The sequence below is a fragment of the Capsicum annuum genome, chromosome 8 (assembly GCF_002878395.1).
Source record: "Capsicum annuum cultivar UCD-10X-F1 chromosome 8, UCD10Xv1.1, whole genome shotgun sequence".
Lineage (NCBI taxonomy): Eukaryota > Viridiplantae > Streptophyta > Magnoliopsida > Solanales > Solanaceae > Capsicum > Capsicum annuum.
Window position 1 is genome coordinate 156,979,520 of NC_061118.1, and position 15,327 is coordinate 156,994,846.

At 35.7% G+C, this 15,327-nt stretch overlaps 2 protein-coding genes across 3 annotated transcripts; one reads left to right on the top strand and one right to left on the bottom strand.

Moving 5' to 3' along the window:
* Nucleotides 1-1,338: 1,338 nt before the first annotated feature.
* Nucleotides 1,339-10,078, top strand: LOC107839757 (transcription factor PIF3). Of its 2 annotated transcripts, none has more exons than XM_016683380.2 (9): nt 1,339-1,744; nt 2,120-2,303; nt 2,457-3,654; nt 3,745-3,849; nt 3,960-4,025; nt 4,356-4,421; nt 4,524-5,042; nt 9,380-9,503; nt 9,692-10,078. In XM_016683380.2, the coding sequence occupies exons 2-9, from the start codon at nt 2,215-2,217 to the stop codon at nt 9,703-9,705; spliced, it is 2,181 nt and encodes a 726-aa protein (XP_016538866.2). In that variant the 5' UTR covers nt 1,339-1,744; nt 2,120-2,214; the 3' UTR covers nt 9,706-10,078. The 2 variants fall into 2 exon arrangements, with proteins under 2 accessions (XP_016538866.2, XP_016538867.2); XM_016683381.2 differs by having other exon boundaries at nt 2,134-2,303.
* A 1,198-nt stretch (nt 10,079-11,276) lies between these two features.
* On the bottom strand, nt 11,277-15,070 carry LOC107839756 (fibrous sheath CABYR-binding protein; the record flags this gene model as incomplete). Its single annotated transcript, XM_016683379.2, is given in 2 exon segments — nt 11,277-13,899; nt 14,826-15,070. Coding segments are annotated over 2 exon segments (2,385 nt in total). The 3' UTR covers nt 11,277-11,562.
* Nucleotides 15,071-15,327: the final 257 nt, after the last annotated feature.

Genomic DNA, 15,327 nt, shown 5'->3' on the forward strand with positions numbered 1-15,327 from the left:
GAAAATTAAACCAAGTCCACTTTTCTTGTTTTTGGTTATATACGTAGATAGGCTCATATGCATACCTAATTGCTTCTTCACTTAATCCACTTTGTTTCCATAGCACATCTGATCACTGAAAATTTTGGATTGTCAAAATATTTGTAGTAGGAGTAAATCAATAAACAAATTATAGAATAAGTTATTCTATAATTTGACATTCCAAACTAAAATTAAAAGGAGAAATGCCATTCCAAGGGAAAGATGGGACACTTTTTGTTAAAATCATGTATAATAAGCACGTAAGGAAGGAAATTGAGTTGCATAGAGGGCTTAATACTGTCAATTAAATAAAAATTCATCAATTAAAGTGTTTTAGTACGTTGCAAATTAAGGTAGGACAGTAAGCTCTCCAACAACACTAGGAGGCTATTCATTAGGGGTGTGAAAAATAGATTGAATTGATAAATCAAACCGATAAAAGTGTTATATTAGTTTATCGATATTGAGTTATTGAGTTAACAATTTTATAAATCTTTTATTGGTCTGTTTATCCGGTTTCCAGTTTTAGTGTTTTAATTAATAGTTAATTAAATCGATAACCTAATAAGATTATATTAAAATTATATTTTTATTCGTACTTATGTTATAGTGGTTTTAGATTTAATTCATACTTTATTGTCTTTTATATTTTATAGTTGTTATTTTAGTTCTTATAATTTGTGTAGACTTGATAGTGTAGAATAAATAACAATAAAAGAAAGTAAAAAAAAATTAGGGGAATATTTCCTTATTGTTTAAATCGAAACCGAATCAATAAAAACCAAAAAACAACTAACCAAAAATCGATAATGGATATCTTATTGATTTGATTATCGATTTAACATGTTTATAAATAAAAAATTAATAAATCAAACCAATAATAATCAAAATTAAATTGAACTGAACCAACTGATGTACACTCTACTATTCATAGTAGAAAACATACTATGCTATAAGCTTGGATCAACTCAAATTTAAAAATGAGAACAGAATCATATTGAACTTATAATAGCTTAATAGAACCTTATATCTACAAAATTGAAAACAGAAAGTCCTTGTAATTCATTTAATTTTTTCTATAGTTCTCTATTTTATCACAAAATAAAAAAGAAGAAAAAACTACTCTGAAAAAAAAGTTGATGTAAGGACAAATTATCCGTCAAGTAAACAAAAAATTAATTAAAACACAAACAAACAGTAAGTACACCAACATAAATAAACCGTGGTTAAGTTATTAATTGTACTTTTCTTAACCATGGTTAAAAGACAAAACAGATTTTGGAAGCTTTGCTTATATTATACAGAGAGTGTGTCATAAATTCAAAGTTAAAAAGGCAAAGTGCTATACATTTTTCTGCTTTCTGTGTTAGTGGCTTCTTCCCTCGGCCACCTCCAAATTCCCAAGCCTTTCGCCGCCTTCTACTACTCCAAAATCTTCTCTTTTACTGCCCCAAATCTTCTTTACATCATCAACCACTACACTTCTTTTTTCTTGGAGCTCATATACCCAAGTGGGGTTCAGTTTAGTTGTTATTTCTACTTTTTTGGGAATGCTATAAAGAGCATGTGGTGAGCCAAGAATTGGTGTTTTCAAGAAAAAAATTGTATCTTTGAGGAAAATTGTAGTTCAAGAATAAGATCTTCTTGCAGAAAGTTAGGTGTTTTTTTCTTCATTGGATGAGAGCTGTGTACTTAGTGAGCTGAGTTGGGGTGTTTTGAAGAGGTGGGTTTTGTTTTTTTAATTAATTTTTTGTTTGTATTAGTGTATAAATAATTGTGGGTTGTTAATTATTTTAGGAAATCTTGATGGGGTTTAGTTTATACTCTAATGATTGAAATTGAATAAAAAGATTTGAACTTTTTACTTATAACTCAAAGAAAGCTCAAGTTGGTTGCTCTATTATTTTAAAATAAGTATCTCATTAAACAATTGGGGGTTTGACTGGTAACTTATTATTTATATCTTTTCTACTGTCTACTGTTATGGGTTTTATATAATTTTACTGATTAGGACATTTGTTTATGGAAACAGTTTTTGGTTTACTGTGTTATATGCTTTAATAGAGTCTAAAATGTTTGTATTGTTGTTGAAAAAAAGTGTTACTGGACCAGGTGTGGAAGACTTCCTAGTAATGCTAGAGTTCCTAAACATAGAGAAATTCTAAGTAGCAGTTATCACTACACTTGTTCATCATGCCTCTCTCTGAGTTCTTGAAAATGGCTAGAGGGAAGCTTGAATCTGCGCAGCAGAAGATTTCATCTACAACAAATCTGTCTTCTTTGTAAGTACTGTTTGTATTTTGCACTTCCTGTTTTAAAAAAAAAGTTTCAATTTTTCATCTTGTTTATGGTCTTTTATGACTGGAACCAGTTGATTAATGGTTAGCTAATTGGTTATTTCTATGTTTTGAGAGTTTTGCTTGGTTTTTATGCAGTCCTGAAGATGACTTGGTTGAGCTTAAATGGCAAAATGGTCAGATTGTTATGCAAGGACAGTCCAGTAGTGCTAAGAAAAGTCCTGTTCGTAATGATCTTTCGTTAAGTGCCACAGGGGATCGAGACAAGTACACGGGCAATTCATCGACCTCTAAGATTGGGAAGTTTGGTCTGGTGGACTCTATGTTGGATGATATGCCTTTATCTGTGCCCACTGGTGAATTAGATTTGATTCAAGAGGATGAAGAAGTGCCTTGGTTAGGTTATTCAGCAGATGACAGTCTGCAACAAGATTATTGTTCTCAACTGTTACCTGAAATATCTGATGTGACGGCGAATGAACAACCCAGACAGAGTCTATTTGGTTTAATGAATAAGAGAGGCAGTTCTGATAAGATGATTGGGGATTCACATAGTGTTCCTGTTCATAATGCTGTGAATTTTGAGCAAAGAAATACATCGAAGGTTTCTCCTTCTTCAAGATTTAGCCTGTTAAGTTCACTGGCATCTCCGAAAGGTCAAACGCCCCTTCCTAACCTAGAGTCAGGAGCTTCAGATATCTTTAACCGTAAAAATAGCAATACTCCAATATCTGTTTTGAGGGATTCAAGTCAAAGTCAAGTTTCAGCTGGTGATGTTAAGAACAATAAAATTCAAAAGCAAAAGATGCCTGGAAATAGGTCCAATTTGTTGAATTTCTCACATTTCTCAAGACCTGCAGCTAAGCTTCAAAATATTACTGGGGGTTCAAATGTCCCAGGTTCATCCATATTAGAAGCAAAGGGGAAAAAAGACGGAGAAAAGGGGACAATTGGTGACAATCGTGTTAGTGCTGCAGCTGCTGAAAATTACTCAACTTCCAAGAAGGAAAATGTTTTCCATCATCCAACTAATGCAGTAGTGTCTTCCCAACTCGAGTCAAAAGCATCTGGAGCTAACTTTCATGTCAGATCATGTGGTGTTGAACAGTCTGATAATGTATTCAGAGAGTGTTCAAGTAATAATGACGACACCCGTGGCCAATTCACGGGTGCAAAGGCAACCAAGGATATTGCCGATGGTGAGAGAAATGTTGAACATGGGGTTGCTTGCTCATCTGTATGCTCTGGTAGCAGTGCAGAGAGAGGATCGAGTGAACAGCCTCTTAATCTCAAGAGGAAAACCCGAGATAATGAGGAATCCGAGTGTCGAAGTGAAGTAAGTGTATTGCTTAAAGGCCATTAAAATTTAACCTCGTTTTGTTAAATATTATGTTGAACAATCTGACAAGGAAATATCTTTGTTCAGGATGTCGAAGAAGAATCTGTTGGTATTAAAAAAACTTCTGCTGCTCGAGGCGGTACAGGTTCAAAGAGAAGCCGAGCTGCAGAGGTGCATAATTTATCTGAGCGGGTGAGCCAACCATTATCACATCATCTGTGCTTTTTTTGCATTTTCTGGTTGTAGATCTTGTTGAGACATTCTAGATCTAAATGCTTTTTTTATTCATTTACTGCAAACAGAGGCGAAGGGATAGGATTAACGAAAAGATGCGTGCATTGCAGGAGTTAATACCCAACTGCAACAAGGTATGATAAGTCTTGGATAAGTTAAAGACATGCTGACAAGTCGATTTCTGTCATTTGGTCTTGTTCTTTTTGAAATCATACCTCATCAAGCAATCAACTTTACGAGTTAGTTAAAAACTCAGAAATTGTGACAATTTATTTGAGCTCAATGCATAAGCTAGAATGAGATTTTCTGTTACTCATATATTTCAAGTTGCATTGGAACTGACATGTTTTGATGAACTGTAGCTGATAATCTTAAAATTAGCCATCACCTACAATTATTGTATCCTAACTCCTATTTAGTTTCTCATTTTCAGTCTCTTTGACGGTTTTCTTTATTGATGCTAGGCGGATAAAGCTTCAATGCTTGATGAAGCTATTGAATATTTGAAGACACTTCAACTGCAAGTACAGGTTAGATGATGGTTTTCTATGCTTGTGCATTTTGCTTCTTAAGTACTGAGAATTAAAGTCATAACTGCAATTGCTGTGTCATCCCATTTTTTTTTTGGGCAGATAATGTCAATGGGAGCAGGGTTTTGCGTCCCACCAATGATGTTTCCTACAGGAGTGCAGCACATGCATGCTGCCCAGATGCCACATTTCTCCCCAATGGGTTTAGGGATGGGTATGGGAATGGGAATGGGTATGGGATTTGGGATGGGTATGCTTGAGATGAATGGTAGATCCTCTGGCTGCCCTATTTTTCCAATGCCCTCTGTGCAAGGAGGACATCTTCCCTCACCTCCTATTCCTGCTTCCACTGCTTATCCAGGAATGGCTGTATCTAATCGTCATGCCTTTGCACATCCTGCTCAAGGACTTCCAATGTCTATCCCTCGAGCATCTCTGGGTCCTTTGGCAGGGCAATCGTCAACTGGTGCTGCGGTCCCTTTGAACGTTGTAAGGCCAGGAATTCCAGGGGAGATACAGAGTGCACCACCGATTTTGGATTCCAAGAATCCAGTACACAAGAACTCACAGATAGTCCATAATGCTGAACCAAGCCGCCCAATACATCAGACATGTAGTCAGGTGTGTGTTTTAATCAAGTACTTATGATGTTCTATCTATTGAAAAGGAGATTAAGAAAAAGAAGTAAATGAGAAAGAAATGATAGTTAGAGGTATTGCAATTGCTTTTCTACTGCTTGGCATATTTTTTTTTTTGGTTGGTGTGTGTTTCTGTCTGGTCATCTTTGACCTGATTCTCTTCCTTAATTTTTTGAATCCACCTAAAGTGCTAGTTTTCCTATCTCAAAATATTAGCTTCAGTGTTAAAAGTTGTGTAATAGTTTGGGATGATGAAATTATTCTTGTTTTAAGATTTATTCGTTTATTGTCTAACATATTTCAAGCTACATTCTCATGCGTTACCGGTGCTTATATAACGATGTGAAGAGAGTTCTATGGAATCCTAGGCTAATTCAACAAAGAAAAGATTATTCCAACTGGGAAGATTGGTATCTATGACAGTACATCTTTTCATTGTAGGTTGATACTCAAAAATGTGGTAGTCATGGTATTGTTAAGGTATCAGCGTTTGGAACTTTAATTTGAGACCACCACGGGGTGTATTTCATCAGTGGTCACTTAACTTGTATCTGTTACGCAAAAGTCATTTTTCTTTCATTCATTTCATCTATGGTCTTAACTTTGTGTCTATTACACAAAAATCACTTTTCTTTTATTTATTACACAAAAGTCACTTTACTTTACTCTGACTATCACAAAAGTCACTATGGTCGGATGTTACAATAATCCCACCGAAAAAATAACGTGGCAACCTTAATTAGCTCTTAATTTTAATTTAAGAGAATATAATATATTATACATATCTTGACCTTTTTTATATGCGCCCAACCCGATTTTTCTTATGGATTATATAACGGAAGAATATCAATTTTTCAATAGATTAGGCTACCTAGTGAAGACTATTTTCATAAAAAAAAAAATTTGATCGATATTTTTATGAAATAAAATTATACTTATATATTCTTAAAATCCTCTAAAGTTGAGACATGTGTTGGTAAATTATTTTTTTCCTCTAATATTATAACATGTAGTTGATAAAAATTATTTTTCTTCCTCTAAATTGTGACATGTAGTTGCTAAATTATTTTTTTCATACATTCTTTTGCTTACCACTTGGGTCTTTGCATTCGGTATATCATAATAATATGATAAACTACTCTATTTATTGAGTTTGTCTTTGTATTTTTAATTGTTTGACTAATCAATTAGTTCTCTTGAAAGTTCTTATTATAATATTCAATTTCTGATAGATTACATATTGTTTAATTAATTTAATTGATAAATATAAAACTTAGATATCCTATAATTTCTTTATCTATTAAAGTACTTATATTTTATAACTTTTATTAACAAAACTGTTAATATAACGTTATTTGTACAAATTTTGACAATACTTATTCAATGACACAATTAATAAGATTTTATTTTAAAACTATCTTTGGCATGTTTATTTATCTTCAAAGAATTAAAATAATTTTTTTAAGAAAATAATATCATACATGTGTTTCTATGTTATGTGTTTTGAAGAATTTATCTTGTTTATCACTCTTTTTCGATGCACCTTTTTGGCAGATTAATGCAATATTATAAAATATTTCATAAAAATATCAACCAAATTTTTCTTATGAAAATAATTTTCATTGGGTAATCTAATCTATTGAGAAATTGGTATTCTTTCATTAAATAATTCATAAGAAAAATTGGATTGTGCACATATAAAAAGGATCAAGATATGAGTAATATATTATATATTCACTTAAATTAAGATTAAGAACTAATTAAGGTTGCCATATCATTTTTATGGAATTATTGTAAAATCCGGTTATAGTGACTTTTGTGACGGACCGAGTAAAGTTAAATGACTTTTGTATAATGAATGAAAGAAAAATGATTTTTGCATAATAAATACAAAGTTAAATGACCATGGATGAAATGAATGAAAGAAAAGTGAATTTTGCATAACAAATACAAAGTTAAGTGATCATGGATAAAATTTACCCGACCACCTTGTGATATTATACATATTTAAGTATATAAGAAACTTGAAAACAATTTCAACAAAAAGGCAAAATACTGTCCAGACTATATTGCACCAAGGGAGCAATCACCTACCGGTTTTTGTCTCCCCATTTGCTTAAGGGTTGGTGGACATATTATCCAAAATCCTTTGCTGGTGTATAAGCAGGTACCGGATAGAATATCGAGATGCGAACAAGATGGCTCACATACCAGCAGTATAAGAAGAAAAGAAAAAAAACTGTCCGTCTATATTTGCATGGAAGACCTAAGTTGGAACATAAGTTACTCTGACTCTACTTTCGGTGCCGCATCTATGTCGACACGACATGGATGTGGGGGTGGGATATGGTCAACTGATTCTGGGTACTTTGACCAAAATCAATTAGGAAAGTCCGGACAGATTTAAGAAATTCTATAAGAAAATGGAATACCTTGTATATAGAAATTTCTATGTTATTGCTTTTCTTGGTATCTTTTCTGAGGATTTTCTTCTTGAACAATATTTTCTCGTCAAGTTTTCCACATATTATCCCAAAATTTATGTTTTATAACTCTATTTTTGGATTTAAATTATTTTTCGCCGAATCCCCGCTCTCGTATCCATCCCTAGATCCATATTGCAGAATCTTTAAATTGAGATCGTGAAGGATCCGACCTCTAGATCCGTACCTGTATCGGACACTCGCACCCGAGTCCGAGCAACTTAGGTTGGAACATACCTTCAAATTTGTTGGGAAAAATAAAAAGAAAAAAATCAGGCAATATAAACTCTGTTTGCTGGTAAAAGGGCAGCCCGGTGCGCTAAAGCTTCTGCTATGTGCAGGACCGGGGAAGCGCCCGACCGCAAGAGTCTATTGTACGCAGCCTTTCCTTGCATTTCTGCCTGGTATTTCTTAAAAAAAAAAAAACCTTATTTGCTGGTATTTCTTAAAAAAATAAACTGTGTTTGCAGGTATTTCTTAAAAAAAAATCTCTGTTTGTTGGTGTTTGTTGGTATTCCTGAAGAAGCAAAAACTCTGTTTGCTGGTACTCCTTAAAAAGAATAAACTATGTTTGCTGGTATTCCTAAAAATAAATTGAACTCTGTTTGCTGGTATTCCTCAAAATATAAACTCCGCTTGCTGGTATTCCTAAAAAAAATGAACTTTGTTTGCTGGAGAACAGAAGTTTCTGTTTCAAATATGCAGTCTCTTTCTGTGTAGTGACAATATGTGTGAATGGATGCAGACACATATTATTACTCTGTAAATAATGATTCATGCGTTTGAACAATTAATGGAAGTGGAGAGAGGATCAATATTGTTGAGCAGTGATTGCTGCACTTAATTTGAGACGAGTAATTTAAAGAATTATTAAAATAGTTGGAGTTATACAGCATGCGACTCATAATTCTTCTACATGAATTGGCTGATTATCTGTTATGTAATAGAGAGTGTAAGGTGGATGTATTGGCTGGAGGGGGAGTATGATCCATCTGTCTGTGAAGTTTTCTGGAGAAACTGCTTGTTTTTTTTGACTGTTATTGTAAATGTACACTAGATAGGACATGACCCTAGATAGGAAGGTGTGGAGGAAGCGGATAAGGGTAGAAGGTTAGTGCCTGCGGGTGGGCCGTAGTCGGAAGCTAGGAGAGCTTTGGGGTGGGGGTATTGTGGGTGAGGGTGCCTTTGGTTTGTTATTATAGGGTTCTACTGTGTGGGTGCCTTATTTTTATTGTTCCAGCGTGTTTCATGCTTGATTATGAATTTTCTTATTATTCTTTGTCTTGAGCCGGGGGTCTATCGGAAACAGCCTTGCTACCTCTCCGGAGGTAGTGGTATGGATTGCATACATTTTACCTTCCCCAGACCCCACTGTGTGGGAATACACTGGATTTTTTGTTGTTGTTGTTGTTGTTGTTGTATTGTAAATGTACACTAAACCTGCTAAATAGAAAGTCAACCTAAATTATCAAGTATTTTCTGTATCAAATTAATCCTTGACATTATAACTTCTGATAAGAAAAGTTATATCTGAGACAAATACATTCCCAATCCTTGCCGAGTTATGTCACTTTATAAATGATTCTGTTACTGACCTCATTTGCCATTATGTTGCAACTGCTGGACAGCTCTATATAGTTGTTATTAGGACTATGTTAAATTGGTCTTAACATAATGAATTCTTGCAATCATGTATATTTATCGATAAGTATTCGTGGACCATAAATATTACTGGCCCTTAGTATATTATTCTTTTAATTCATGGTGTTGTTTTCTTTATTGTCAGATAACATCAGCGCTGCATCATTTTAATAAGTTCTATTTTCTGCTATACCAGGTAAAAGCAACAAATGAAGTTCTGGACAAATTAGTGCTGCAAAAAAATGACCAACTCCCGGATGTTACTGATAGTGCAGCTAATAACTTGGCCAACCGAACAAATGTGCCTGGAAATGAAACTGGTGAGTTTGTATTGTAAATGACACTGACAATGTAGCGAGGAAGTAGGAACAACTGCATTCATCATGCTAAGATGTAATTCTTCCCTATTATATTGGGAATCTCTGCCAAAACATCCATTGTTGTACATATGGTCCTCCCTTTTGGCTATGCGACCTGAAAGATAACTTGAGTATTTCACTGAATGCAGGTCCTAGTTTGTAGACACAACTAGATGCTCTGAGCAATGACAAATAGGTTTTCATGCAATGGAAGAAGTCATTTTCTCGTTCAGTGGAAGGTAGCCCCTTTTTAAGTCCAACCGGTGTGCAGTTCTAACTGGTAGAGTTCCAGAATGAAGCTGTTTTTTGCGACCGTCATCAGAAATGTCGACAAATGCACAGATTTTGGTAATGTAAAGAGAGACCATAATTTTCTCCTTCCAATGTACATCAAAGATAGTATCTAAAAGCAGTTAGGAGCAGACTTTTCCCACCCTCCCCATGAAGGATCAAGTTTCTGGCATCTCAACCGTGTAATGTGTACTAGACATATCAACGTTCTTCAAATAATAAAATAGCGCAAGCATTTTCTCGTATATTCTCCTGTACTTCCAATATCCATGTGAGCCTATTCTTTTTCTTGTGACCATTTTATAACCTCATGTTTGGTAATTTTTCTCCATGCATGCAAGATGCTGTTCAATGAATCAGGGAACGTTTTAACTCCCCTCCCCATAGAGCTGAGGCACTATAGTTTTTAATTACCCAACTGAACCTAGTTTTTTGTGCATGGGATATAGGTATATACTTGAACAGTTCTAAAGTTCCAACCAAATTCCTTCAACGATGAGAATATAAAGATTGAAACCATCAAGTTTAATTTCTGAAGTTTCCAACAAAGTTTGATCCTATTAGTTTAGGTAAGGCTGAAATGAGGCTTTTAGAGGAAGAAGAGAAAGCAAAATGATTCTTTTCAGCTAAGCAGAGTTACCTTGTGATATACCATCATTATGAAAAGAAGAAAAAAAAAAAAAAAAGAAAAAAAAAGCATGCTGATTTGCTTTTTATCATCCTACTAATGTTCTTGATTCTCTCTATAACAGCTACAAATCCTTTGAAACAAAAGAAAGGTGGGGAAAAAAAAGGAGTTACTGCAGCCGTAGTTGAACTTGACACAAGTCTTAAATATTCAAAGTTGTTTATCACAAGATTTAAAAAAGTGATAGTGACTAATGTAAAGAAAAAAATACAGAAACAGTCCTTTTCTAGTCATCAATCCAGCTTGCTTGTTAATTTAATGCACATGTAGCTTCATGCCCCAGTTATTATTCCTCTTTTGAGTCCATTAATTTCCTGTGATGAGAATTGTGTTATGCGTAGCATCCTTTTTAAGGAGGAGACGTGTATTTCTCCTCATCACTTCTTTGCTACTTTTTTTTTTTTTTTGGTTTTCCATCCGGTAACCACATTGGAGTCCGACTAATTCGGATTCGCGCCGCGTAGAGTCCGATTCGGGGGAATTTTTTCATACCCAGTGCTCGAACCCGAGACCTCTGGTTAAGGGAAGAACAACCCCATCCGCTGCACAACATCTTTTGGTGGTATTTCTTTGCTACTTTCATGTATGCTGGATGCTCTTTGCCTATACTTTTTGTTTTATTCCACATTTATGTTGTATGTGCAGACAGTCCCACATAAATACGTAAAAAAGGATTAGTAGGTTTCTGGCACTGACTAAATAAGTAGTCTCATAAATAGAGATTTCTTAACCATGACGAGAAACAACAAAATGGATTTGCAACAAGAACAAGCCTACATATAGAAAATATGACACCTTATGTACATCATCATCCAATCAATTGAATAGGTTTCTCCACAAACTCACAAACTGAATCAACAGTCAAATATGACGATAAAGCACAACTATACAATACCTATGACAAACACTAGAATCATACAACACCCCAAACACAACTATCCAAAAAATGAAGAAAACAAAAGGTTTAAAAAAAGAAAAATAAAGATCACACAACTAATAAAACAACTCACTTATGATCACTGTAATGTTTCCTCCCTTTACTTATTTGGTTTTAACTTCAGTCTTTGTATCAGATTTAGAGCTGGGAGACTTCCCGATGATCGCTTTCTTCGCCTTCACAAGAGATTGCTTCACCTTGGACATAAGGTTGTTTGATTGCTTTGTCTTTACTGGTACTTCTTCTGTAGTTTTCTTGTCTTCACCATCCTTAGGAGCTTCTGTTTTTGCAATCTCCTCAACTTCCTTCTCACCTTCAGCAGTCTTCTCATCTTTCGCCTCTGTCTCCGACTTCTGAGCCTCTTCAGCTGATGGTTCAGCAGTAGCATTCTCATCCACTTTCTTCTCAACTTCTGCAGCTTCACTGGTTTCAGCTGTAGGAATTGTGTCATCCTTTGAGCTCCCATTTTCAGTAATTGGTTTGATGTCTCTAGAAGCAATCTCCACTTCTGGAACCTTTTCAGCGACTTCAGATGTTTCAACTCCCTTTGCTTCTGGTGCAGCTAATTCCTCATTAACAACACTTTTCTCCTCCTTCTCATCTTGACCAACATTTTTCACATCCTTTATTTCTCTTTCGACATTTTCAACCTCTTCTTTTGGTGGTACTTCAACAACTGTAGCCTCTGGAACCAATTCCTTTTCTTTCTCCTCAATGACAGCATTGTCTCCAGCAACTTCTGCAGGACTTTCTTCATCCATTTTCTGCATTAGTGATTCTAACGTAGTTGATGCTACTTGATTTGAGCTCTCTGCAACAACAGGTTCCTCTTTTGGAGCCTCTTCTACCTTATCTACTGGAGTCGCTGCTTCATTTCCGGTAACAGCCTCAGCAGCTTCTTGCTCAATCTTTTCAGTAGCTTCAGTTGGCTTTTCCTCTACAACGGGAGCTGGTTCTGAAGCAACTTCCTTAGGTTCTTCTTTCGGGACTTCTGCCTCTTTAGCTTTTTGCTGTTCACTGGCCTCTAAATCTACTTGCTCCTTCTTTTCCTCAACAGCCTCAATTGATGTTTCCTCAATGTCAACTGTTGCTGCCTGCTGCTCGGGCTTTTCCTCAGCAGGCTCTATTTTGGATTCTTTGTCTAAAGTTTCAGCATTTCCAGCCTCTGCTTGGACCTCTGGTTCACGTTTGGTAATATCAGCAACTTGATCAGGAATACTTTGAGCTTCTGGTTCAGGGGTAGGTTCCTTGGTTAATTCTGGAATATCTTTGCTAGTGACATCCAATGCAGGCGTTTCATCTTGTTTCTTAACTTCTTCGACAGTAGGAGGCTCAATTTCCTTGTCTGCTGTCTTTTCTTCTGATTCTGCTGGAGTAGCAAGTATGCTTTCCTCAGCTTTTGGCTTCTCTTCATCGTGAGTTGTGGCTGGTGGCGGAGCTGGTGGTTCATCAACCTTTTTTACCTCTTCACTTGTTGGGGGCAATGCTTCATCAGCTATTGACTTCTCTTCCTCGACGCTTTTCTTTACCTCTTCAATTATAGTTGCTGGAGGTTCTTCAATCTTCAGCTTCTCTTCTTCATCAGCTTTCTTTACTTCTTCCACTATTATTGGAGCTGGTTCGTCAGCTTTAGGCTTAACTTCTTCATCAGCTTTCTGTACATCTTCCACTATTGCTGGAATTGGTTCATGAACTTTAGGCTTCTCTTCCTCATCACTTTTCTTTACCTCTTCGATTTGGGTTGGTGGCGGTTCCTCTATTGTTGGCTTCTCATCAGCTGTCTTTACTTCTTCGGCTATTGTTGGAATTGGTTCATCAGCTTTAGGCTTTTCTTCATCATCGCTCTTTTTTATTTCTTCGATGATAATTGCTGGTGCTTCCTCTGTTGTTGGCTTTACTTCCTCATCAGCTTTCTTTACTTCTTCAACTATTGTGGGAACAGGTTCCTCAGCTATAGGCTTCTGCTCCTCCTCAACTTTCTTTGCCTCTTTAATTTCCAGGGCCTGTGGCTCATCAGCTTTTGGCTTCTCTTCTTCCTCAGTGCTCTTTCGTTCTATTGCTGAAGGTGGTGCCTCTACTGTTGGCTTCTCTAGCTCATCATCTTTCTTTACTTCATCGACTGTTGCTGGGGCTGCTTCGTCTGCTATTGGCTTCTCATCTTCATCAGCTTTCTTTACTTCTTCAGTTAGCACTTGGGATGATTCTTCTGCATTCGGCTTCTCCGCGTTATCAACTTTCTCGGACTCTGGCTCCACTGATTTTGGCTCTTCAATAACCGTTGAGTCGCTTTTTGTGTCCTCTATTTTTACCACTGGTTCAGTAGAAGAAACCACTGGACTTGGGGAATCTTCTTCTTTTGGTTTTACTTCATTCTCCTTGGTAGGGGGAACACTCTCTCCTTCCATATTCTTAAGCTCTCCGGGCACTTCCTTCTCAGCTTGCTGCATTAAACATATAGAAGCTATGAGAACACAAATCAAATGAAAAATGCTCTACTGTAAGGGTGGAATAAAATCTTGGACATTAAGCTTTCAGTTTTTGAGTGTGAGGTCACTATCCACTTCTTTGAGAAACTTAACTGAGTTGGTAACATAAATCTGAACTAGTTAAAAAGAGGACAAATCTAGGGAAACACATGGTAATTTCCTCATGAGCCACAAGTCACAATAAAGATTGATACTGACAAAAAGCACCCATCAGGAAGAGTCTTTTTCCTTGGTGAAGTCAGCCATTTAATACTGCCACTAGCTTTTGTCACATTCATGTTACTTGTGAGATCAAAAGGATAATGAAATAAACAGGCAAGAACAGCTACAAAAAATAAAAACAAGATTCAGGCTTCACCTTCTCATAAACAAAGTAACAAGTCTTCATCTCAGCTAAGCTATCTTTTGTTTTGTTATGATATCATATGAATAAAAACCAGAGAGTAATTTCATCATCTTCCTTCAGAAAAAGTCCTCAGTTTTCTGTTTTGAAAACAGGTAAAATTCACCTGGAACACTGTCTTACAGATAGCGGCCACCGATAAGAGGTTCACCATCCTAATATCCTTATTGTAATACAATCAAAATTACAATATAGACTAGGACCCTTGAACTCAAAGATCAAAATTACTGTATAAAATCTAAAATCTGTTCTGTGATAGAAAAACTCCAATACATAGCAATAGCAGATGAGTAAAGGGTATACTAGCTACGGAATTCTATGTGTAAGTCTATAACCAAACCACCAAAAAAAGGATACTTCATCAAAGCTGCCAACATATGTAGCCAATCAAAAGTAACAAGACAAGATACACAAACTAACATATACATATAAGGTAAAAATCATTAGCAAGATGAAGGAAAAATTCAGAGAAACTTACCTCAGAGGCAGTAGTAGGATGATCAGATGAAACAGTATCAGTGGCCATGTATAGAGACTGCTGCTGCTGATGATGATCAAGAATTCAAAAGAAATGATCCTTCTTAAACTGATAAACAAGATTCAGTATTAAAAGCAAGAAAGGAAAAAAGGGGAAGTAGACGGTAAAGGGAAAAGAATGATATGGTTGGCAATAGCCCAAAAATGCTCACAAAGCAAATACACAGAGTAAGTAGAGTAGCGCACACACACAACCCCACAGCCAGCCCTTTTGAAAAGTAACAAACAGGGTGGACTGATGTCCACATGATGTATGATCTGTCACTCCACTAGATGGAATTATTTTTTAAGTTTTAACTAATCCTCAAAATTTTCAATTCACTAATCCTAATTATGATGGAATGACAACTTTTACTTTTGAATATGAACAAAAAAGAAATAAATTAAATACCTAGGCAAAAAAAGGAATATAATTATGTTATGAAAATATGAAGTGGATGGTG

Bases quoted from the DNA above. Each gene is read 5' to 3' on its own strand.
- LOC107839757 (XM_016683380.2), top strand. From the start codon at position 2,215: ATGCCTCTCTCTGAGTTCTTGAAAATGGCTAGAGGGAAGCTTGAATCT. The intron at 4,422-4,523 runs GTTAGATGATGG...TTTTTTGGGCAG, and splicing joins CACTTCAACTGCAAGTACAG to ATAATGTCAATGGGAGCAGG. The intron at 5,043-9,379 runs GTGTGTGTTTTA...CTGCTATACCAG, and splicing joins TACATCAGACATGTAGTCAG to GTAAAAGCAACAAATGAAGT.